The 25,822-nt window shown below is 39.4% G+C and overlaps 1 protein-coding gene across 1 annotated transcript in view; it reads right to left on the reverse strand.

Annotated features, from left to right (window-relative positions):
- The window catches only part of LOC134205573 (zinc finger SWIM domain-containing protein 8 homolog), a 34,644-nt gene extending 9,360 nt beyond the window's left edge, over positions 1-25,284 (reverse strand). The window contains exons 1-4 of the mRNA XM_062680926.1: positions 24,824-25,284; positions 8,711-9,117; positions 3,837-8,641; positions 3,624-3,773 (exon numbers count right to left, since the gene is read on the reverse strand). Coding sequence (XP_062536910.1) covers positions 3,624-3,773; positions 3,837-8,341 — 4,655 coding nt within the window. The 5' untranslated portion in view covers positions 8,342-8,641; positions 8,711-9,117; positions 24,824-25,284. The remainder of the gene's footprint in view (positions 1-3,623; positions 3,774-3,836; positions 8,642-8,710; positions 9,118-24,823) is intronic.
- Between the last annotated feature and the right edge of the window lie 538 nt (positions 25,285-25,822).

The raw sequence follows: 25,822 nt of genomic DNA on the forward strand, positions 1-25,822 counted from the left end.
CGTGCCCACACATCATCTATTTATCGACTTCAAAGCCGCATATGATACAATCGATCGGGACCAGCTATGGCAGCTAATGCACGAAAACGGATTTCCGGATAAACTGATACGGTTGATCAAGGCGACGATGGATCGGGTGATGTGCGTAGTTCGAGTTTCAGGTGCATTCTCGAGTCCCTTCGAAACCCGTAGAGGGTTACGGCAATGTGATGGTCTTTCGTGTCTGCTATTCAACATCGCTTTGGAGGGAGTAATACGAAGGGCAGGGATTGACACGAGTGGTACGATTTTCACGAAGTCCGTCCAGTTATTTGGTTTCGCCGACGACATTGATATCATGGCACGTAACTTTGAGAGGATGGAGGAAGCCTACATCAGACTGAAAAGCGAAGCTAAACGGATTGGACTAGTCATCAACACGTCGAAGACGAAGTACATGATAGGAAGAGGCTCAAGAGAGGTCAATGTGAGCCACCCACCACGAGTCTCTATCGGTGGTGACGAAATCGAGGTGGTTGAAGAATTCGTGTACTTGGGCACACTGGTGACCGCCGATAACGATACTAGCAGAGAAATTCGGAGACGCATAGTGACTAGAAATCGTACGTACTTTGGACTTCGCAAGACGCTTCGATCGAATAGAGTTCGCCGCCGTACCAAACTGACTATCTACAAAACGCTTATAAGACCGGTAGTTCTCTACAGACACAAGACCTGGACGATGCTCGTGGAGGACCAACGCGCACTGGGAGTTTTCGAAAGGAAAGTGTTGCGTACCATCTATGGTGGGTTGCAGATGGCGGACGGTACGTGGAGGAGGCGAATGAACCACGAGTTGCATCAGCTGTTGGGAGAACCATCCATCGTTCACACCGCGAAAATCGGAAGACTGCGGTGGGCCGGGCACGTAGCCAGAATGTCGGACAGTAATCCGGTGAAAATGGTTCTCGACAACGATCCGACGGGAACAAGAAGGCGAGGTGCACAGCGGGCAAGGTGGATCGATCAGGTGGAGGACGACTTGCGGACCCTCCGCAGACTGTGTGGTTGGCGAAGTGCAGCCATGAACCGAGCTGAATGGAGAAGTCTTTTATGTGCAGCACAGGCCACTCCGGCCTTAGTCTGATGATAAATAAATCTACTCTTTTGCCTTATTCCGGGCAAATGCAGACTTTTAAAGGATTCGTCTGCTCTTTCGCCTTTTTCCGGGTAAATGCGTACTTTTGAAGGAGTATTTTACTATTTTGCCTTATTCTGGGCAAATGCATGCCTTTAAAGGAGGAATCATCTACTTTTTTGCCATTTGTCGGGAAAATGCATATTTCTAAAGGAAGGAGTATTCTACTCTGTTGCCTTTTTCCGGGCAAATGCATACTTTCAAAGAAGGAGTCATCTACTCTTTTGCATTATCCTGGGCAAATGCGTACAGTCAAACGGGGTGAATTGCAACACTTTTCAAGTTTCTCTCTCAATAATTCTGAATTAAAAGGATTTTATCATTCTACTAGTACATGATAGTTTTAATGTGTCCTAATATTAGTGATTAGACATATAATCAGACATATAACAATAATTAAAATATGAAAATAATATCAATATTATGGGTGTTGCAAGCCACCCCTACTGCGGGGTGACTTGCAACACTTGATCGTATTCAATCATAACATGTTTTAGAAAACTTAACCATAGTGATTTTTCATCCTGTGTTATTCTTCACCACTGTCAATGCAGGGGCCTTACTTGAGAGATCCGCCTCCCCTCATTTCGATTTTTTTACGATTTCAATGGATCGATTAATAATTTTAAGTATTCAGTTTAAAAGTGCTTTATGTCGGTTTAAGAATGGTGTGCACCATCACCATTCCCTGGATAGTTGTTTTTAAAACGGTTTTCCTTTCTTTCCCCGCCATCCAAATTACCACGATTATGTTAAGATCATTATTTTGAAAAGGCATTTCCGCAGCAAGCAGTAAAACATCCACAAGTGTTGGATCTTCTTGGGGATTCAACACTGTTTGACCACCGTAAGTCTTAGTTTTACTGTTTTCTGTATTAGGATAATGTAAAATTGTTGTTAGGGGCAAATCGTACCGCCAAGCGGCTTCCCGGATAAACAATTTGTTTTTTAACTTCTACCGCTGCCTTCATCAAAGTTTTCTTTGAAAAATTAGCATACATGCGACTTCCTGCAGGTTTCTTGTAGTTTCGCGGCATGATAAAGGAATTCTGTAACATAAAATCAATGCTAGTTTGAAAAAGAATGTTGGAAAACTGAATCAGCAGTTTTTGAAAAATAAACTATCGTGTATCAGGTGTTGCAAGTCACCCCGCAGGGAGACAAATTTCAAAAAAAGTTATTTCAAAAACAAACAATTTTATTATTTTATAGTTTTTGCGGAATTACATACCTAATTAGGCACTGTAACTGGAGAGGGGATCGATTTTGGTGAAATTATTTTCAATTTGCTACACGAACTTACGATTTACGACGCTCGACTTTCAATCAACGAAACAGTTTCACAAAATAATACAAACAAACAAAAGTGAGTTATATTTTCACCTAAATACCAACTAGGCCCAACAAACACAATGTAAACTAGGGATGCGTGATCACATAGGTCGATGTTTGGGTATATTTTTATTGTAATATATATTTATTGTAACAACAAAAAACTTGTGGAAAACCCAAGTGTTGCAAGTCACCCCGCTGTTGCAAGTCACCCCGTTTGACGGTACTTTTAAAAAATGAGTCATTTACTCTTTTGCCTTTGGGGCACAATTATGGAACACTTTTTTTTCCCAAAAAGTAATAATTTCACAATTATAGTTACTATTTCCAACGGCAACTGAATTTCTATCTACATAATAAGCCGCCTAGCCGCCTATCACAATTCTGACTCGAGAAATGCTAGAAATATGATTTGCTTGCAGATTTGATCAATATTATCTTTTCTGTATAAATCGATTCTAAATCATTGTCCACGATCAAAAGCAATAGGTAATAGTAGGCTAGTGTAATATTACAGCAACTGCATTAAAAGTTTGATCGAATTTGGTACATTATTTGCATTGATACGATTTTGCTTACATTCGCTGCCATCTTGGATACAAAGTGTTCTCTAATATGCATTTTTGCTTATTCCCTTCTTCTATGACTCTACATTACAACTGGAACTTGCCTTGCTTTTCAACTTAATATTCTACTAGCATTTCCTCAGTTATTAATTTAATTGAAACCTTTTTTTATGCCCGCTATTGGCAATTAAAAGTGAGGTTAGGTTTCGAAAAAAATCAAAACTGGAATCAAAATTTACGCTCTCTCATCACTTCAGTTGTAAAAATCAAAGCAGGGTTTTCATTATCAAAAATTTTCTTCCATTTTAAACACAAGAAACAGTGCATAGAACGCGTCAGTCATCAATCTATCGAATGATGATCCTTCGTTTTTAACCTCACTGCCAATAGCATGAGTTGCAGAAATATGTGTGCTGCTAGGGCGGGGTACCTAAAACATTATGCCAAACGGCCCTTAGACTTTAACTCTTTATGCTAAACGGCTTTCTGTCATTTAGACCTCTCGCTTTAGCAAACACTATTCGTAACGGCTATTTGGTGGTACTTACCGTTTGATAGATTGTAACCAGTCTTTAAACTGTGCGCTACCTTCCGGAGTTATCTGGAACGCATTGCGCGCCGACAAGATAGTGCTAGTGAACTCTTCGTAATCCGCCACAGTTAGATGGTACAGCTTCTGATGGATGCATTGAATGTACCTAGAAATTAACAAAATGTAATATTGCTCTACACACAAATTAATTCCAGCATGTTGAACTTACATCTGTTGACATTTTTGCATCAACGGTGCCAGCGCCGAACGAAGATGCTGCATCACCAATGCCGGATTATTACGAGCGAGATAGTGGGCCGACTCGATGGCCACTTCATGCAGAACAAACGGGGAAACGATGGAATTAACAGCACAGACACAGAACTGGTGGAGGTATTGGGTGCCCAGTCGTTTAGAGATACGCAGCAACCACTTGACGTCCTCGCCGTAAGGTGGATTGCGAGCGTATTTAGCCTGAGGTCTGTCATCGTGGACGCGCCGGGCTAGGGTTTCGAGTGCCAGCATGCCAGCATTATAAGCAGCCAGCAAATAGCGTAATTGCGTTGGAGTAAATTGATGGGGATGGCGCTGTCGGACAGGCGGTGTTGATGGTGGAACGGCGTAAGGTTGATATCCATGGCCGGGTTGTGGCCGAGGGGGAGGTGGTTGTTGGGGTTGAGGAGGCTGCTGCATAGAAACTGCTTGCGGTCCATAGTACTGTAGGTTTTGTTGCATTTGCTGCTGATTTTGCGGCGGAGGCGGTACTTGAACCTGCACCGGAACTTGGGGATACTGTTGCGGGTTATAACCTTGTGGGGGTACTACAGGCGGATGTGGCTGAATCGGTTGATAGCTAGTATTCAGGGGCTGCTGGTATCCTCCTGGTGGTTGTTGCGGAGGATTGGCATGTGCCGGTGGTGGAGGATATTGAAATTGAGGAGGCGTTGATATATACATCTGCATTTGATTGGCATGGTAGGGGATGTTCTGATGATATATTCCCTGACAGGGGAAACTGTAAGGCCCATATGGTGCTAAGCCAATCGGAGCCAAGGTTGTTACCGTCGGTTGATACGGCTGGGGTGGAGTGGCACTGACAACTACAGGTTGATTGGCCGCAGGAGGAGGTTGTGCTTGTTGTTGGATATCGCTAGAATCCATCAGAGACATGATATTCACACTGAAGTAATCATGTTGCTCATTTGGTTCCATCTCTCCGCCAGGAGTATTTCTCAAATAAAGTTCGTACCAATAACGAGCGACTTGAAACAAAACTTCTGGATATACTCCACCCCCTTTGGCAGCGTTTTCCACGGTTAAACAAGCTCGTTCCAACATTCTATCACTCTGCTCTTTGCATTGTAAAATCGCCCGTTGGATTTCATTGGGATTCAGAGCGGCAGCATGAGGTAGGACGGATAGTGCCAGTTCTGCAGCCGGGTTTACCATGTTGCTATCCCATCCTCTGGAGGAAGCTCTATCAGCCATTCCAGCTGCTTCCGGTGGAGTTAGATGACCTTCCCACGTATCGATCAAAAACGATATTGCTGGTGCTCCGATATCCATAGCCTGTCCGATGATCCACGATACATGAGATGAGTATGTCCTTGACAGCCAATTGGGACTGACACAATTATGCAAACCAAGTGCATATAGTCCAAGTTGAAATGCACACATGTGCAATCCTCGATGAGGGCCTTGATGGTTTTGATTGGTCGAAGCCTGGGTGAACAATGACGTTGATGACGTTCCACCTGCCTTGGTAAGAACGTTCTTGGCCAATTCGAACATAAAGTGTGCGCTTGCCTCCGAAGGTTGGTTTGGAATAGATGGATAAGCACGCTTTCCTTTATAGCGAGAATCCTTGGAACGAGTAGTCGTTGTCGAGACCGACCCAGAAACACTACCCGGTGGTCCGGATATTATAGGTTGTGTGTTGGATGGTCCAGGTGCAGGACCTGCCGGCATTTGTTGCGGCTGTCCCAGATTCAGAGCTCCCATGCCTATTTCGACTTCAGCACTAGTACTGCTTTGAGGCCGGCTGTTCACCATGAATTCATTTTGCGCCAATCCTGCATGGTGCGCTTGTTGTAGGTCGTTAGTGGCGTACATTTGTTGATTGCTAGATTCGTATTCCTCCATTCGCATTTGTGATGTCTGACTTCGAGTAGGTGGGTTGTTTGAATAATATGACGGTAAAAGAGGAGTTTTAATGAGAGAGTGTATTTCGCGATCCAGAAGCTTTTCCATAACGCGTCCTATTTTTCGAGGTTCATCCTTGTAATATGCTAGAAGCGTCAGTGCAAGATCTCCTCGCTGACGACGAGTTCCTTCACATAAAAGCGGATGTTCCGCTTCCGAAACATTTGCTTTGAGACCCAGGGCAGCAACTGCCGCTTCGAATCCTAGATTTTCGTCTGTAGGAAGCCTAAAAGATTGACTCATAACTTTCATTCGGTTTTCTCTGCCTATAATACTTGGCATTACGAGCGCATCGAATATAAAACTTGCCAACATTATAGGCAACAATGCTTCGCCACGAGATTTTAGCGTACCATCACGCAGTGCTTCCGCTCTTTCTCGAATAATTTTAAGTTCAGGATTTCCCAGGGGAATACGCTTTAATAATGCGAGCAGGTCTGATTCTTGATTTGCAAGCTTCACTTCTAGCGGTTTAGTACTTGCTGGAGGTCGTGACATTTCCAATCCGAACAAACATACCCGAAATGCTAGATGATAATGTTCCGAGTTTTCCGCCAAAACTGTACACAAGAAAGCGCATTTCGCCAGAGTGGCCGAAGCAAGCACACTGAGTTGATGAGAAATTGGGTTTATGTTGTGTTTTTTGCCCTTTTTCTTTGGTGGAGGCGGAAGCTCTATCATTAAGTTAGGAGGGTTTGCGAGCATTTCTTCCGCTAACCGAACTCCGAGGGTACATGCCTCACGTCCATGACCATGAGCATGGAGTCCTTCAGCGCGAGCAAATAGTATATCCCAAGCATCTTCGGTTGGTTTCAGATTGGAAAATACTTGTTGTGGTTGTTGCTTCGGTTCTTGTGGTTGCCGTTGCTTTTGCTGTTGTTCTTGCTGGTGCTGTGCTTGAGCTTGTTTCGAATCATAGTAGTACATATTATACTCGTCGATGTTGGGTTGGCTATCGGAACTCGAAAGGCTTTCGTCCTTCGATGGACGACGATCATTTCTGTCAGATTCAGGTGATACATCCTTGGATATTGATGAAAGTGGAGTTGATGTGACAATCTGTAGCTTGTCAGCTTCAGTTTGGGATTTGTTGGCACTTTCTCGATTTAGTTCAGTTGAAACAATTTTGGTTGCGGTAGTGGCCGTCGAAGGAGAAGAAGAACATGTTGAGCTTGATGTTCCTGGTTGTGGATCTTGGTTGTACACCTCGTACAGCTTAATATTGCCAGAAATATCGTAGTTGTTCATATCATTGAGAATGCTGTTTCCATCACTACTATCTGATGGCATATTAGCAGAACTTTTCCCCGCACTGTCTTCCGCACTGGACGAAGAACTATTAGATGAATCGGTAGTATTGTCCATCTTCTTATTTACGACCGGTACAGACAGATCGTCCAACACATTGACATCATCATCATTTTCACAAAATCCTTCACTACTCACGCTCGATCGATTTCCTCCGCTATTTAATGTTGTTGCAGTTGTAGATAGATGCGGATCAATCTTTGAGTTATTTGTAACTTCATGTAAACGATCCGGCACACTATCGCTGCTACTGTTGCTCGATCCATAGCATCGATCCCGATGGCGATATTCCCTCCGGTGATGAGATTTCCCGGTATTCACACCACTCGGTGTCGCATTGCTGTTGCCACTACCGACTATAATTCCCCCATTTGCTGAGGTTCCAGCGCCGGTTCTAGAAGAAGCAGATGCAAGAACCGCGCCACTATGATGAGTAGTGTGACCGTGATGATGATGATGATTAAAATGATGATGGTGGTGGTGTGGCATCTGTTGAAATTGTTTAACATTATTTTGTAATATCGCTTGGCTCGAGTTAACCTGTCCTAAACTAGATTCAGCCTTTGACTCACTATTTTGCTTAAAACACGTAAACGGACAATGATACATAGGATTTGTGTCCTGCGTGTGTGTTATTCCCTCGATTGGATAATCTTCCCAATCTAGGTAACATGCTTCAATCGCCGGTTTAAATCCAGCAAACAACTCCGCGTCATTTCTCAAATTCTGTTGCTGTTTACTACTATGCGACGAAGAAGCTACCATATTCTTGGCGACTCTGTCTAGTATTTTCAAGTGCCATGTGGTGAATTGTGCATGGAGCATATCTCGTTCATCGGGAGCTAGGCCAGGGTTTAGGGATGCCAACCTCCACAAGACCACAATTTCATCACATAATGAAGCACAAGCATGTTGTGTGGCATTTGAGTTAGAATGCGTATTACTGTGCTTTCCTCCTCCATGACCATTTGAGCCAACCAACAATGCGAGTTTGATGTTGAACCACCAAACCAAAATTTGGTCGCACGCCATAACTTCCTCGGTGATCACCTCCAACAACCGTACCGCATTACGATCACATCTCCTGTACATTTCCCTCACAATGGAGAGCAAATTCCACATTCCCTCCGGTTCCCTGCCTCTCAACGGACGTAGTAAAGAACTCCATTCGGCGGCCGCTGGAGGAGCTGAGTTAGTTAAATAATTAACATCGCTGAATACCATGGGTGTTGGTAAGCAAAATTTAATGAGAATTTTTTTGATGTTGTCGTGCAACGTCTTATCATCCAAATACCAGTTTGTCTGATCATTGACCGATGCACCTGCAGTCGGATCGGGAGCCCCACAAACAGTATTAATAGTTGTCGGTTGAGAGCTGAGCAGTTCATCCAGCAAACGTTGTGCAATAGGAAGAATTTGTTGCGATAGTTCACTGATTAAGTATTGAGCAAACTTCTGCAATTGATCACGTTGCAGTCTAGAGAGTGATTCCGAAACTGGTGCACGAAGACTCACTTTCGTTGGCTAAAATCATATTTTTCGCAACTATTAGTTTTTAACAAAGAAAATAATACACAATTATTAAATACTTACACAGTGAATCCTATGTAAGCAAACGGCGACTACGTGTGAACACCAGTATGCTGCCGGCAGACAGGTGCAGCTGCAAGATGATATCCTTCTTCGGTCGAATGTGACGGCTACATTGTACTGATTTCTGGGCTGCGTCACTACTACGGTGGCCGATAAGTGGAAACCAATTTGCAGCGGATCTTTGACCGCTCGGTTTTTGAACAACTGTTCACCCCGATGGAACTCATCGGCGGAACTATTAGCCAAACATGAGTATAACCGAATGTCTTCCTCATTATCCGGAAAGCTCCAGTACGCTATTCGTAGCTGAAGTTGTTCCGGTACAGGAGGGTAAACATGTTCCACGAGTTCGAACGGTATGTACGATGCCACACAGCGTGCAGCTAATTCTGTTAATGTAGTTACATCTGAAATTAGAATAAATGGATAATAAGAACATTAAAAAGTTGTCTTTCTTCGCATATATCTAAATCTCGATTTATATCTAAATTAGTCAACCGAGAGGTATTCGTGGTAGACTCCTCCAAAAACTACAATTTTACCGTCAAAATCTATTTCATCTAGGCTAGTTGTATCTATGGCGGTGTTTGTGGAAGACGTTACATTGCCGAGGATCACGAGTTATATCCATCGTTCACACCACGAAAATAGGAAGACTGCGGTGGGCCGAGCACGTTACCAAAATGTTGGACAATAATCCGGTGAAAATGGTTCTCGACACCGATACGATTAGCACAAGATGAGGAAGGTGAGGTGTAGAGCGAGCAAGATGGATCGATCAGGTGGAAGACGATTTGCGAATCTTCCGTAGCCTGTACGGTTGGTGACGCGCAGTAATGAACCGAGCAGAATAGGGGCAATTTTTATGAGCAACAAAAGGGAGTGGCCTTAGTCTGGATAAATAATAATGAAGACTGGATGCGTTTATTAGTTTTCTATTATCTATCATTTTTCCATTGTTTTCAGCAGAACGGGCGACAAGACAAGAATAAAGACCCAAAGAATTTCGGTGACGTTTCATCCTTTTTACTAGTTTTGGGGATATGTGTCGCCAAGTTGCTGACTATCAAAGTTAAAGCTCACATTAATAAAGAGAAAAATAACTTAATGATAAATTAACCTAAATTATTCTGGTGGTGTGCAGTAGTAGGCGCAACATGAACATATTATGTCCTCCGAGTATTTATCTTTCACTTGCGTCTCAAATCCAGCCATTTGAGTTGTTGTAAGATCTCCAAATCGTCCTGGAGTATGAGTAAAATGGTCTATCGAATCAACCAAGGTTTCCATGAAGTCTCTTGCTTGTCCTCCTCTTGCTTCTTAAATTCAGGCAAAGGATATGTTGTAAGATCTCCAAATTGTCCTGGAGTTTGAATCAAATGGTCTACCGAATAAACCAATGCTTCCATGATGTCCCCAGCCACGGTATTAACTCTTTTATGTCCTCCGAGTATTTGTATTTCACTTGCGCCTCAAATCCAGGCATATGAGATGTTGTAAGATCTCCAAATTGTCCTGGAGTTTGAGTAAAATGGTCTTTCGAATCAACCAAGGCTTCCATGATGTCCCCTGCCGCGGTATTAACCCAATTATGTCCCTCCCTTATTTATTTTTCACTTGCGTCTCAAATCCAGGCATTTGAGATGTTGTAAGATCTCCAAATTGTCCTGGATTTTGAGTAAAATGGTCTATCGAATCAACCAAGGCTTCCATGAAGTCTCTAGCTTGTCTTTCACTTGCGTCTCAAATCCAGGCAAATGAGATGTTGTAATATCTCCTAAATGTCCTGGAGTTTGTATCAAATAGTCTAGCAAATCAACCAAGGCTTCCATGCTGTTTCCAGCAGCGGTATCAACCCAATAATGTTCTCCGAGTCTTTAAGTTCACAAATTCAGGCATATGAGATGTTTAAAGATATCCAAATTGTCCTGAAGTTTGAAACAAATGGCCTACCGAATTAACGAATGCTTCCATAATGTCCCCAGTCACAGTTTCAACCCAATTATTTCCTCCGAGTATTTGTCTTTCACTTTGGTCACAAATCCAGACATATCATATGTTGGAAGATCTCTAAATTATTCTGGAGTTTAAATCAAATGGTCTACCCGCTACCGAATCAACCAAGGCTTCCATGAAGTCCCTAGCCACGGTATCGACTCAATTACGTCCCCCGAGTATTTGCCTTTCTCGTGCGTCACAAATTCAGGCATATGAGATGTTTAAAGATATCCAAATTGTCCTGAAGTTTGAAACAAATGGCCTACCGAATTAACGAATGCTTCCATAATGTCCCCAGCCACAGTTTCAACCCAATTATTTCCTCCGAGTATTTGTCTTTCACTTTGGTCACAAATCCAGACATATCATATGTTGGAAGATCTCTAAATTATTCTGGAGTTTAAATCAAATGGTCTACCCGCTACCGAATCAACCAAGGCTTCAATGAAGTCCCTAGCCACGGTATCGACTCAATTACGTTCCCCGAGTATTTGCCTTTCTCGTGCGTCACAAATTCAGGCATATGAGATGTTGTCATATTGCCAGCTACAGGAAAATCTTGACCCAACGAATATCTTCCCAATATACGAGTCCGTGGTATTTATGAAGATGTCGCTGAGTCGAGAGCCTCTCGATCACATCAACATTTCCTTCCCCTCTCCTAGTTGCGGTATAGATAGGCTTAGTCAGGAGTAGTTATCCTCATGCTTTTGTATTTTTTGTCTTAGTCTTTAATTCAAGGACTACACCTATCTATGATTTCTGATAGCAATCTGGACAGAGATGGAAAAAAACATGAGTACTATTATTGTCTACGATGTATAACTTACAATGCAATTCTTTCATTTTTTTTACATATACTTTTACTCGAATATTTTCATATTTTCGCTTATTTGTTTCCTCACAGTAAAATGAACCGAAAATTTCTAGTCTTATAACCATGTACACACTTAATTGATTTCACAGTATTCGGTAAATTTTACCGAAATCTCAACAGCAGAACTGTTCGGTAAATATTTTACAGATTTTTTGTATTTTTTTCCATTGTTCAACTGTCAAAATCACCGAAAATCAGTAAAATTATTTACCGAACAGTTCTGCTGTTGAGATTTCGGTAAAATTTTACCGAATTCGGCGATTTATTTTAAGTGTGTAACATTTCCCATAAGACGCTCTTAGGATCTGTCTCATTTGGAGAATTAAACTGAAATTGAACTTGAAAGTGACATTTCAATAAATATCGAATAACCCTGCTCGCAGAGCAAGATTACTTTTGACAGATATCGAATCTTTTTGCATCGATGTCTTATTGGAATTGTTGGGTAGCACCAGCCATTCTTATGACCGGGATATTTGCTAATTTTCGAACTGTCACTTTCAAGTTTAATTCTCCAAATGAGATAGACCCTTAAATAATTATTCAGTATATTTTCTTATTTTTATATTTTCATTTTTGACGTATTCATATTTTTTTAGCATTATTTTTTTAAATTTTATCACATTTTCATTTTGTGTCATTTTCATAATTTCTTTTTTTCATATTTTTATATTTTAATTTTATCTTGCTTTCATAAACTCGTGTTGAAGCGATCATAATTGCATATGTTTTATTTATATTTATATAAATATAAAATATTTATATTTTTATAATTACATATTTGTTGTCTTGTCTTGTTTTGTCTTGTTGTTGTATTTTAATATTTTCATTTTTTCATGTTTTACATCTTCGTATGCTTATTTTTATCAGATATTTAATCTTTATACTTTCATGATTATTATATTTTAGTTTCTCAAATGTTTTATATTATCATATTTTATATTTTCATATATAATATAAATTTATTTTTACATTGATTAACAAAATACAAAAATAAAGCAAAATACACAGCAATAATTTTGAAAAATCAACGAAGTGTAAAGTTGCAGCTCATCACAACAAACGAATTATTATTTGATATTCTATAAAATTTGACTGAATTTTGCAAACAAGTACATTTTAAATTTACTTCGATTTAAAAGAACAGTTAGATCGATTGAATATTGCGTTTATTTGCATGCTTCAAATATGTAGACGAATTAAGTCACATTTGAGTTGCTGCAACCCAAATCATGCAGCTAAGGTTGATAGTGTACCGGAGTATGAGATTTCTGCTGCCGTGAATGGTCCTACGCAGTACTTAACGTACTCCTCACAAAACAACACGCTTTACGATGCCTCTCTGAAATGTTTTCGATTCCCTCATTTTCTCGATTCAAAGAGAAAAAACCGAAATAAACCAGGTAGTAAGTGATCCTTCCTTTCTTGCGTTTAACCAAGACACCAACCTTTTTGGATTGTTTCACCATGCTCTTCATAACTTTTGAAAGCAATGACCGTCGACTAGAGTGTGCCAATTACAGAGGGATCACCCTTCCGAACCCTTGACGGACGAACGTGTGGTGATCGAAAGGTGGAAGCAGCACTACGAGGAACATTTGAATGGCGCTGAGTGTACAGGCAGTGAAAGTCAAGGCAGCGGAGGAGATGACTACGTCAGTTCAGCGGACGATGGAAGCCAACCAGCCCCACCTTGAGGGAAGTTAAGGATGCCATTCAACAGCTAAAGACCAATAAAGCAGCTGGTAAGGATGGTATCGGAGCTGAGCTCATCAAGATGGCCCCAGAAAAGCTGGCCACTTGCCTGCACAAACTGATAGTCAGAATCTGGGAAACCGAACAGCTACGAACAGGAGGAGTGGAAAGAAGGGTTTATATGCCCCATCTACAAGAAAGGCGACAAGCTGGAGTGTGAGAACTTTCGAGCGATCACCATCCTTAATGCCGCCTACAAAGTGATATCCCAGATCATCTTCCGTCGTCTGTCACCATTAGTGAATGAGTTCGTGGGAAGTTATCAAGCCGGCTTCGTTGACGGCCGCTCGGCAACGGACCATCTGTTCGTTGATTTCAAGGCGGCATACGACAGTATAGACCACGTAGAGCTATGGAAAATTATGGACGAGAACAGCTTCCCTGGGAAGCTTACCAGACTGATCAAAGCAACGGTGGATGGTGTGCAAAACTGTGTGAAGATTTCGGGCGAACACTCCAGTACGTTCGAATCGCGCCGGGGACTAAGACAAGGTGATGGACTTTCGTGCCTGTTGTTCAACATTGCGCTAGAAGGTGTCATGCGGAGAGCCGGGCGCAACAGCCGGGGTACGATTTTCAACAGATTCAGTCAATTTATTTGTTTCGCGGATGACATGAACATTGTCGGCCGAACATTTGCAAAGGTGGCAGAACTATACACCCGCCTGAAACGTGAAGCAACAAAAGTTGGACTGGTGGTGAATGCGTCAAAGACAAAGTACATGCTTGTGGGCGGAACCGAGCGCGACAGGGCCCGCCTGGGAAGCAGTGTTACGATAGACGGGGATACCTTCGAGGTGGTCGAGGAATTCGTCTACCTCGGATCCTTACTAACGGCTGACAACAACGTTAATCGTGAAATACGAAGGCGCATCATCTGTGGAAGTCGGGCCTACTACGGGCTCCAGACGAAACTGCGGTCGAAAAAGATTCGCCACCGCACCAAATGTGTCATGTACAAGACGCTTATAAGACCGGTTGTCCTCTACGGACATGAAACATGGACAATGCTCGAGGAGGACTTGCAAGCACTCGGAGTATTCGAGAGACGGGTGCTTAGGACCATCTTTGGCGGTGTGCAAGAAGACGGTGTGTGGCGGCGAAGAATGAACCACGAGCTCGCCCAGCTCTACGGCGAACACAATATCCAGAAGGTAGCTAAAGCCGAACGGTACGATGGGCAGGACATGTTGCAAGAATGCCGGATAGCAACCCTGCAATCTCAGGGTGGCCAGTGAATTTTGAATTTCAAATTCCCGGTTATTTCCCGGTTTTCTCCCGGTATTATGGAAAATTTCCCGGTATTAAAAAAAAATAAGGTATTAGAAAAAAATTCAAAAACACACAAATTCATAAATATTTAAAATAGAAAAGAATTTTTTCTATAAACAATTATACGGCAACTACAAAATTAAATGTAAAAGAGTGATTTTTGCTGGTTAAGTAATACTATTGTTTCACTAAGTTTGTTTTTTTTATTCTAGTAAGTATGAACTCATGACAAATTATTTAGATATTGCGATTCTGCAGAAAAATATAGAAAAATATTTAAAAAAAAATGTTTAAACATCTTCTCTGTATCGCAATCATTCAAACCATTCCACAATTTGATAATAAACCTTATTTTCTAAGAACATGTTCTATTAATCGAAAGTCTATATTCTTGTTAATGTTTGAAAGTATAGTTCGTCCGTAAACAAGAATACCGAATCTAAACCTCATATGATGTCACGAACTAATATAATGTGTAACTGTGAATCAAATTTCCATCGTCAAAACTCTTTGATGCATCATGAGGATCGTGAAAGACAAATTTGATTTTTTGTTTGTTGAATACAAGATTTATTGTTTAAAAAGAATGTGTTTTTTAGCTTTTTTGAATGGTTTTGGAAATGTTTCAATATTTGAAATAAAAGAGGAGGAATACCAAATATATTTATTTGGACAAATTGGAGAACCTAAAAGGAATAGATTGAGATAATTAAAAATGAAGGAGAGCACAAATCAGATTTAATACAAACAAAATCGGTGCAATCAAAGTTGATTGCTCATGTTTCGGGTATAAAAGTAACCCGGAGTTGTAATTAATTACTATGTCTAAAAATCAACTTTGGTCAACTTGATTGAATGGGGTATCTAGAGTCTTCATAAATACGTGAGCTACTTTAGAAATTTGTAAACTCTGAAATAGAATGGAATGAGCGAATGAGTCTACCAATTCTCTCATGATGTTTGAGATTACTGCACTATTTTTTTACAGAGAGACAAATGCAGATTAGAAAATTTTCCCGGTGGTTATTAAATTTCCCGCATATTTCCCGACATTTTCCTGGTGATTTTGAATTCCAGTTCTCCAGTTTTCCCGGTTCGCTGGTCACCATGTGCAATCTGCAAAGATGGTGTTCGCTTCCGATCCGGCAGGTACGAAACGGCGTGGAGCGCAGCGAGCGAGATGGGCAGACCAGGTGCAAAACGACTTGGCAAGCGTGGGGCGTATCCGAGGATGGAGAGATGCGGCCTCGAACCGTGTATTGTGGCGTCAAATTGTTGATTCAGTGTTATCTGTTTAGATGTAAACTAAATAAATGAAAATGAACCCTTCTGAACTCGGCGTACACAATTCTGTCGCGTATTCTGTTTAACAGACTGAGACCGCTAGAAGAGTCCCTCGTCAGCGAATACCAGGCAGGTTTTCGTGAGGGTCGATCAACGACGGATCAGATGTTTAGCCTGCAGATGATCATTGATGAAATCCGGGAGTACAACTTGCAGACTTACCAAAGTTCTTGTTGGTGTATCGGGTAACCACCCTCTCCCCCTATGGACATCAATGTGCTTGCATACGTTCCATTCTAGTGTCTTCTTCCGTTTACCTCGTGGACACCATTACTAGGACCTGATTGTACCAATTTGATTATTGATGATCGAATTTAACGAGACGTGCCCGAAATTCCACTCCGACTGAAAAAGTGATGTTCTTAAAATTGAGTTTTTTAGACTAAAGTTTCATTACGACAAACATACACAGTTGGATGATTATAATAATAATAATAAGCCTGGATTTGTAATGCAAGTAAAAGACAAATACTCGGAGGTCAAAATTGGGTTGGTAGCGCGGCTGGGGACATCATGAAAGCTTTGGTTGATACGACGATAGACCATTTGATTCAAACTCAAGGACAATTTGGAGATCTTACAACATCTCAATTGCCTGAAACTGCGACGCAAGTGGAAGACAAATATTCAGAGGACATAAATGGGTTGATGCCGCAGTTGGGGAATTCATGGAAGCCTTGGTTGATTCGTTAGACCATTTGATTCAAATTTCAAGACAATTAGGAGATTTTACAACATCTCATATGCCTGGATTTGAGACGCAAGTAAAAGACAAATACCCAGAGTACATGATTGGGGTGATACCGCGGCAGTGGACATCATGGAAGCCTTGGTTGAGTCGATAGACCATTTTACTCAAACTCCACGACAATTTGGAGATCTTATAACAACTCTGGGGGCATCATAGATGCCTTCGTTGATTCGATAAACCATTTTACTCAAACTTCGGGACAATTTGGAGATCTTACAACATCTCAAATTACTGGATTTGAGACGCAAGTGAAAGATAAATACTCGGAGGACATAATTAGGTTGATACCGCGGTATGGGACATCATGGAAGCCTTGGTTGATCCGGTAGACCATTTGATTCAAACTCCAGGACAATTTGGAAATCTTACAACAGCCGACGAAGGTCCTTTGTAGCTTAGTTGGTTAACCTTCTGTCTGTGCTTAAAAAAACTTACGTTGTCTGTGCACTGGGGTCAAATTGACCCGAAATTGAAATTGCTATAACTTTTTTATTGTTTGGCCGATTTTGGATTTTTGGGGCTGTTTCGAAAGATAATTTAATCATCTTTCAGGTTGTAACCAAAGATTGACTATTGGTGGGTACATTGCAAGGAGGGGTTTTAGTGAACAAGGGTACAAAAACAGTGATTTTTCATGATTATTACTTATAGCATAGCATAGCATATGTGATTGTACAAATCGTGGGTGGCTATACAATGCTCAATTGAGCAATCTACTGTATATTGTCGCAAATTGGTACTTGGTATTAGTACCTTTTCCTATACAGTAGTAGTTGTATACCTGGCCACGTCCTTACAATCACGGAAGGAAGGGAAGGAATGTTAGTTCAACATCTACTAGTGAAGATGCAGGGAACCCATACTACCTTCATAGATGTCTCGGTAAGGAAAATTTGTGTTAAGTGGTTAAGGTGAATAATAGGGAGCTCTATTCGACAATATAGAGCGTTTGTTAATAACAGCATATCTCGGGTACTTTTTCAAAACGACGTATGTCGCAAATTGTAAACAAACCCGTTTTCAACAGCATATGGCATCAAATTCATCTAAAAATGTGTATATCTTCAAAGCTACATGAAAATGTGTTTTTAAAAATGTAAATCAATATTTTGCAAAACGGTGTAACATCATTGTTGAAAATATTGCACATACACCGCTTAGCAGAAAATGTACTTTAAAAAGTTTTTTCGAACAACTAAATAGTTTAAAACGTGCATCTGCTTGTACTTTTCATCACTGATTTCAAAATTAAGCATGTCGCTTAAATATTCTGATTTTCGTTAAGAAAAACATTTTACGTTGTTTTTCTGCAGCAAATGTTGTTACGTCGTGTTGTAAGTGTTGCAATTTTTTGTCGCATGTGCGTGAAACGTTTCAACTTGACGCAACATTTCGACGTATCAACAATGCCGCGTACGGAGCAGCGTAACATTTCGACGAAAGTAGCATGACCTCGGTCATACTGACGTATCAAAACGACGTATGTGATTTATCTGCTGCAGAACGTTGTAACATATATTTTTATCAAAATAACTGAAATGTTCACATGCAGTGCAGATTTCAAGGTCTGTGACGATGAACCTTTTCATAATGTATCGTTGAGGTGTATTCAATTGCAATAAAAATGATTAGTTTCTAAATAGGAATAAAAATGAAATCTGAAAACTTTCAAGCTCATTTTTCTCAGCTTGATCAAAATGTTACATACGCCGATTTGAAAAAGTTCCCGAGATATGCTGAAAAAATAATAAAATATATTCATCAATTTACTTACGAACCGTCCAAAGGAGGACAAAGTAACCTGGATTTAACAAATGTTTCGCATTATTTACAAAACACGCACACTTATTCACCGAACATTATAATCAGAACCAAAAACTCAGATTTTAAGAATGCTCTAAATCCTACCTGAAACACGTCCGATCACGTGAATTAACTGAGCATAAGTCATAAGCACGCTTCCCGGGTAGAAGAAAACAGCAAAATTATATCAAATTTTACTATTAATATATGAATAACTGAATAGCAAAATCTATTGTTAGTTTGTTTGATATAGTTGCTAAAATATCAAAAATTATAACAGACATTACTCTAGCAAATAACTCATAAATAACTCATTTTGCTATTATAGGAACAAACCAGTACCAAAATATTTGTAGAAAAGAAAATATCAAAATCAGTTATTATTGATATGTTGAAAATGCAAATGATAAATGAATAACAAACTCTGCTATGATTGTAAAATGTGTTCTTCATTTGTTGTTCTGCTCTTTTTACAATAACATATAAATAACTAATTTTACTATTATAACAAAACTTGTTGTTAGGATGCTATTTTATGTTATTCATGAATAACATAAGAATAACAAAATCTGATATCACAGCAAATTTTGTTATTATTATGTTATTTATTTGTTATTCACCTCTACCCGGGTTATAACGTGCCATGTATTGATGCATGCCAGCGGAAAAAAATATTGAAAAAAGATTTAGTTTTTAAACAGTTTTGGAAAAACTTTTGCCAACTTTCTGCAAAGGATTTCTCGAACCCTCATAATTGTTACATACGTCGTTATGAAAAATTATGCTTGAAATGATTTTTATTTTGAACTTTTTCAAATAGGCAATGCAAAAAAAGTGATTAGTGACCATTTTCTGAAAAATAGTGACTTCAGTGACTTTTCTATGCAAATAGTGACTTTTTGCCTTTCTCGTATACAAAGTATACGTAAAGGCTATATGTTCACTAAGAAACGAACTTTTTATAGGAGTCCCGGAGACCCATAGTGTAATATACCGATCGACTCAGCTCGACGAATTGAGGTGATCTCTATGTGTGTATGTTTGTGTGCAAAATATTCTCACTCATTTTTCATAACTTCGAAACCCATAATCCGATCTGTCCAATTTTCAATACGAAACAAATCAGCTAAGAGTGAGTGCCTAAAAAGTGAACGAGAATTTTTCTTGTAAAAAAAAATTTCTGCCGTAATTCCAAAGCCCATAGTCCAATTCCGCCAATATTCAATACGAAACAATGGGACAAGAATCCGCGTCGAATGCAACTTGTTGCGAGCAAATCGGTTAGGGATAAGTGTCTGAAAAATGAGTGAGATTATTTTGCGCACACACATACACACACAGACATCACCTCAATTCGTCGAGGTGAGTCGATCGGTAGGGGAAGTGGGAAGACTTGATCCCCGGGGAGACTTGATCACCCCCTGTTTTATCGATAACTAAAGTAATTTTGTTCTAGCGTATTTTTTAGTATAGATCCTCTAGACAAATGACCTTTAAATGGTGAGTTATTTTTTGGATTGACAACCTTATTTATTCTGCAGGGCGGTTTGTATGTTTTGACCTTCCTGAAGATTTTTTTATGGGCCACGCAAAGTTTGAACAATATTTTTTCATAACAATGACCAAATGCTTTCGTTTTTTCACAGCACAAAGCCATAAATATGCTTAATGATCTGTACAGATGGAAATGTCAACATTCCATTAAAGTTTTAGGATATTTGGATTTAAAGTTATTGTCTCTATATGGGGACACTTGATCCCCCATTAGTCACCCATACAAAAATTTGGCGAACAAATTTAATAAAATATAAATCTGTTCTCAGACTTCTATTTTTTTGTAGATTTGACAGATTTGATGAAGGTTTGGCAGGAAAAATTATTTATTGCGTAGATATCATAAAATGGGGATCAAGTCTACCCAAATTTTAAAATTGCATGTGCTGTCGAATTCAATGGAAAAAATCGTTCATGTATACGCACAGCAATTCGGAATTTCTGCGAATTTTGAAGGAAAAATATTTTAAAAATCTGAGGGCACCTTTCTACTTTTATCGAAGCAAATTTTTGGAGAGGGATCAATTTCCCCCGAATAATTTAAAAGTCGATTTTTGACAGCACTCCAAAAAATCGATTGTGTATCAATAAAAACAACAATTTAAGGACTGTCATACATCAGTAAAGTTAAATACTATATTTCTTAGAGAGTCTGTGTGGAAATCGCGTTTGTTTATTTATTTTTGGTTCTGATACATCGGAAATCAGAAAAGGGGATCAAGTCTACCCAGTCTCCCCTATATAACACTATGGGTCTCCGGGACTCCTATAAAAAGTTTGTTTTTGGAGCGAACATATAGCCTTCACGTATACTTTGTATACGAGAAAGGCAAAAAGTAGAGGGTTGTATCAAAGATAGGACCGCAAATTGAACGTAGAATTGCGTATAGTGCGATAGTGGATACGAAATTTAACCATGATCATGTTTATGCCGGATGGCTAATAGCCGAAATGTAGGCAATTTACTGTTAAAGTGCAATTTCAACATTGGCTGGCGAAATTGAATTTTTTTAATAGTAAAATGCATTGAATCAATTATTTACAATAGTTGTATACCGTGATGTGCCCTAATTTCGCGCGCGCTCTAACTTCGCGCATTACAAAATCATTTTTATTACAAAATCATTTTTTTACAGAAGTCGAGTCAAGTACGAGACACTGAAGACGGCCTTACTGTTGAGGTCGAAATACGTATCTGTCAAGATACAATTAAGTGGTGGAATTCAATGGGATTGTATAAACTCGTCTTATGACAGGTGAAAACATTCCACTAAAAAGCTCAAAATAATTTTCTTATCAAAATATCATTGTTGTTAAATGTTTTTCACGAAAGAATTTGAAAAACAAACTTGGTTTAGTACACCAAATAAAATTATTTCAATGTGGTCCTCTTATCGACCGCCATATTTGCTTGTGCTTAGCACAGAGACGAAGAACATGACCCAAGTAAACAAATGATTTTACTGGACAAAAGTTGCTACTTTTTGAAAATATCTGTATCCATTATGCTTTGTTGGATATGTTTATTCGTCATTACTATTGAAAAGTGTGAAATTTTATGTATTTTGTGTTTATTTAGACTTACAAGAGACTAACAAAAGCAATATAGTGCACAGGACAGTTTTACACTGAATAGAACCCGAAGAGTTCATTCCCATACGCTTTTTATCTAATTTTCAGGCGGATAACCACCGACATCGACTAATGTTGACTTGAAAACACTTATAGATTAGTGCCTGCAATAGCTATCGAATCCGATGTGTAAAATGATGCTAAACTTAAGTCGAGGATAAAACTACAGCAGCTTTTTCGATAATGTATATAATATTGAAGATGTCTTATATGAAACACATATTTGAAAATGTCCTATGTAAGAGATAGCGGAATTTAAGACTTTCATACAAGGATGTTAACGATCATTCAGTAATTTGCGTTCGATCATTTAGTAGTTTGTCAATAACACATTCCAGAAGCTGAATTTCAAATCATGTTGTATGGTGGACTTCTAGTGCGAAGGTTTTTCTACAACTTTGCCTAATGGTTCGTTATTAGAATTCAACTAATAACGGAGTTAGAGCGTTAGTTGCAGTAATTTAAACTAAATGATTGGAATTTTGTTATCATTTAGTCTAAGTTACTGAAAATCTAGCTATAACTCCGTTACTAGTGGAATTCAAACAACGAACCATTAGGCAGAGTTGTAGAAAAACCTTCGCACTAGAAGTCCACCATACAACATATTTTGAAATTCAGCTTCTGGAATATGTTATTGACAAACTACTAAATGATCGAACGCAAATTATTGAATGATCGTTAACTTCATGATCGTTGCTTTCATTTCATACATGATATCTCTAAAATTAAAACTTTTTTTTTAATACACCAGCTAAAATTTGCTCATACAATGCCTTTTTTTTTACTAAAATACGGTTTATATTTCAGAAGAAAACGATATATTAGGAATTATGACTTGTGTCAACTAAAATTCATGAAGTAAAATCTAAACAAAGCTCCAGAGGGTCGAAATATGGGAGCATACCATTTCGACTAAAGAATGGGTCACTGACGGCTGTCTGATATCGTTATCTGCATATTTTGTACAATCGATGCATGCTTCTATTGGTCAACTGATTATATTTCATCAAACCATTAACGATATTCAATTCCAAACATGAGCGAAGTTAGGAACATTTTTACGCGAAATTAGGAACTATCCTATTTTCATGCGCGAAATAAGGAGCATACAACGGTTTCAGATTAATACCGCAATTTTTTTTAAATAGCAGCAAAGTTTGCAAGTAACATTTTTTCGAGAACCTAGAATCCTTCTACTACGTGATGCAGTAGCAAATGTTCCCAAATGGCCACTACATGTTTTTTAATGAACGTTTTAACTTTGTCAGATCTTAAGGCTCAAGGCTCCATAACTCTGTTTTGAAAATTAATGACGTTATTGCTTGTTAGTATTGGTGAGACAACTAGTACGAAAAAGTGACGAAAATTTGAGGTGGGTGGAAATGGGGTGGTAAAAACTTGTCAGCTGCTACATAATGTTGCCAGCTGCAACAAAATGTTTACTTTTGAGCATTTATGAAGTATTTATAATATGGAAACTTATTTTAAAATTCTTCATACACCACTGGGCTTTCAACATACAGTGTTGGTGAAAGTACAGTAAAACACTTTGATTCTCCGAATATTTACATTTTATCCGGTAAAATTTCGTGCACCGAGCACACTGAGACAGTTTCCCAAATAAATGTAAGACGAAATTATGTCTTTTTATTCTTCATCCGCAGACTGTTTGTTTGCTGCTGCGTGAGTCTCGTGCCATCCATCCACACTTTCTTGTGCGCAGTGCAAATAGAACATAATCGAGTTGAATTAGTTTGTGGCACACAGCTTTGAAAGAGTGCTAGCCACAGATACTGATTTATTAGTTCTAATCTGTAAAATGAGTAAGGAATAATGAAATGTATATTTGCCACAAAAACCGATTATATGTTGAGAAATTATTATACGAAAACATTGATTGTGGGGGGAGAACACAGTAAAAGTATGCGCTGTCGTCTGCTTGGTCGTGGCTGCTGCTGCGGCTGCCGTGGTTTTGTTTTTTTGACTGCATGGTAGCATGAATGGTACGGTTAAATTAAATGTCAACCATTCTCCACCCTGCCTACAGAAGCTTATATAATCTTTTCTTTTTTCTGGTTGATTTGATTAATTCGACAAACCGCAATAATTATTTGATTAAACAAATCTGGCAACGATGAAATGATGATTCTTTTCTTGTATATATGCATAAAGTTGTTTGCGTGTCGACTAGCATATTCGATGTATTGTTTCGATATTTCTAAGTTGCTTTGCCAAGATATTGAGCGCACTATTTCACCTAATGCGGTAGTGAATTTGGGTGTTCCGAATTTTGCAACATTCACAATACGGCCGTCAAATTTGTCTCTCACTTCAAATTTCTTAAAGCAGTTTTCGTTGTTTTTTCGACATGAAGTGAAGAAATTGATGTTCAACATCAAAGACAAAAGTGAAAGTTAGGTAGTGAATTATGTTTAGTTGAGATAAAATAAAGAAAACGGCGAGAAAAGAACAGGTGAAAAAACTGAGTGCATGTTCAAAATAAGTGTATGCGTGTGTTTCAATCGTTCGGAGTTGGTGTGTGTACAATTAGTATACGAAAATTTGTCTAGGTAAAAAGCAGTTTTAAGCGCTTTTCAGTCAAATAATTAATAGTTAATTAGCTAGGTGAGTGAAAAATTCATATGAAAATACCATGAATATACGCTGACAGAGGTAAGTTGATGAATAGCAGTGAAATATTGAATTTTGTCTAAAATTGCATTAGTATTAGTGCGAATGAGAACAAAATCATCTTCATCATCAAATTGATTACGGTTTATAGAGCCTTAAGTGCGCGAAATTAGGGTACTTCACGGTACAATCTTGACGGTGACGGTCTCAAATTTGAAACTTTTGAATGATTCCAGAGTGTTTTCTATCATAGTGCGATTCATTTGTTCGAATTGAAGAAAAGATCAATACGGATGTTGGACATTAAGAGGATCCAACGCGATACTTTATGACAACTTTTTCAAAAATCATAATATTACAGGGAAGTCGTTGAGGAACACTTTCTCAAGTCGCATGCGACATTGATTGATAGAAATTTGATATAGAGCCAAAATTGTCATGGGTATATTATTATCTTTAGTGTGCTTTGAACATATTCATGAATAAAACTTACCTCCATCGGTAGCTCGACGGTTTCCATTAAATCCAAATATGATAGACGTTCCGGTAGGCTTCTTCCACCCGCGCCAGTTATTACACACACTTTCAGGTTCAGAACTCCAACTGCACAAGGAATCCTCTTCAAATCGATCCGAGTCTTCGAAGCTAAACCGATCGCACTCTTCATTGTTCGCGTTCGCATTCTGTTGGTTGTTCTGATTTGCCTGGTGGCCGTTGTTGTTGTTGTTGTTGCTGCTGCTATTGCCCCCACCAGTGTTGTTGGCATTCCACTCTTGCTGACCTCCTCCTCCTCCCCCACCTCCTGCTGCTGCTTCTGGTGGGGCATTTTGGTTGTTGCTGGACACACCACCAGCAGCAGCTGATGCTTCTCGATTATTGTTATGCTGTTCCTGTTGTTGTTGCGCTTGCTCCCGCTGTGGTGGCCGCTCAGGGCCACCCCCAGCGGCGTTCGAAGCGTTTGCCAGCTTCGTCTACGCTGATCGATAACCTTCTTGCACAATCCCCGAACAGAACAGATACACTGGCGAAGTGGGCGAGAGGGCAGAACTAAACACACTCACACACAAATCGATTTCACCTTTTCCGAATCTTGTAGATCTCCTCTGTGGCTCAGACGGAAAAGTTTTTCCTGCTTTCTTTCATACAACAGGATTGTCTTACTGAAAGTTAACGAGTAATTAACACTGACTGCAACTACTTTCTTCCTTTGTGGTTGGGACTACGCACTTCAGCACTTCTCTTTCAGGCACGATTGAGATTCCTTGTTACGATTCATATCGAAAATCACCACTATCGATTGACACGAAACTACCAAAGCCATAGTCCCCAAATGTTTCAGATCTTCAACTACACAAAAGAATAACCATCAATTAATTCCTTGTCTCACGTAGATAAAACACACACTCGATGCTACTGATGATGGCCTTTCTATATCCATCATATGGGAACCAGTGCTGCCGAATATTTCTTCTTTCTTCTTATTGACATTACA

The sequence above is a fragment of the Armigeres subalbatus genome, chromosome 1 (genome assembly GCF_024139115.2).
Source record: "Armigeres subalbatus isolate Guangzhou_Male chromosome 1, GZ_Asu_2, whole genome shotgun sequence".
NCBI classification, from domain to species: domain Eukaryota; kingdom Metazoa; phylum Arthropoda; class Insecta; order Diptera; family Culicidae; genus Armigeres; species Armigeres subalbatus.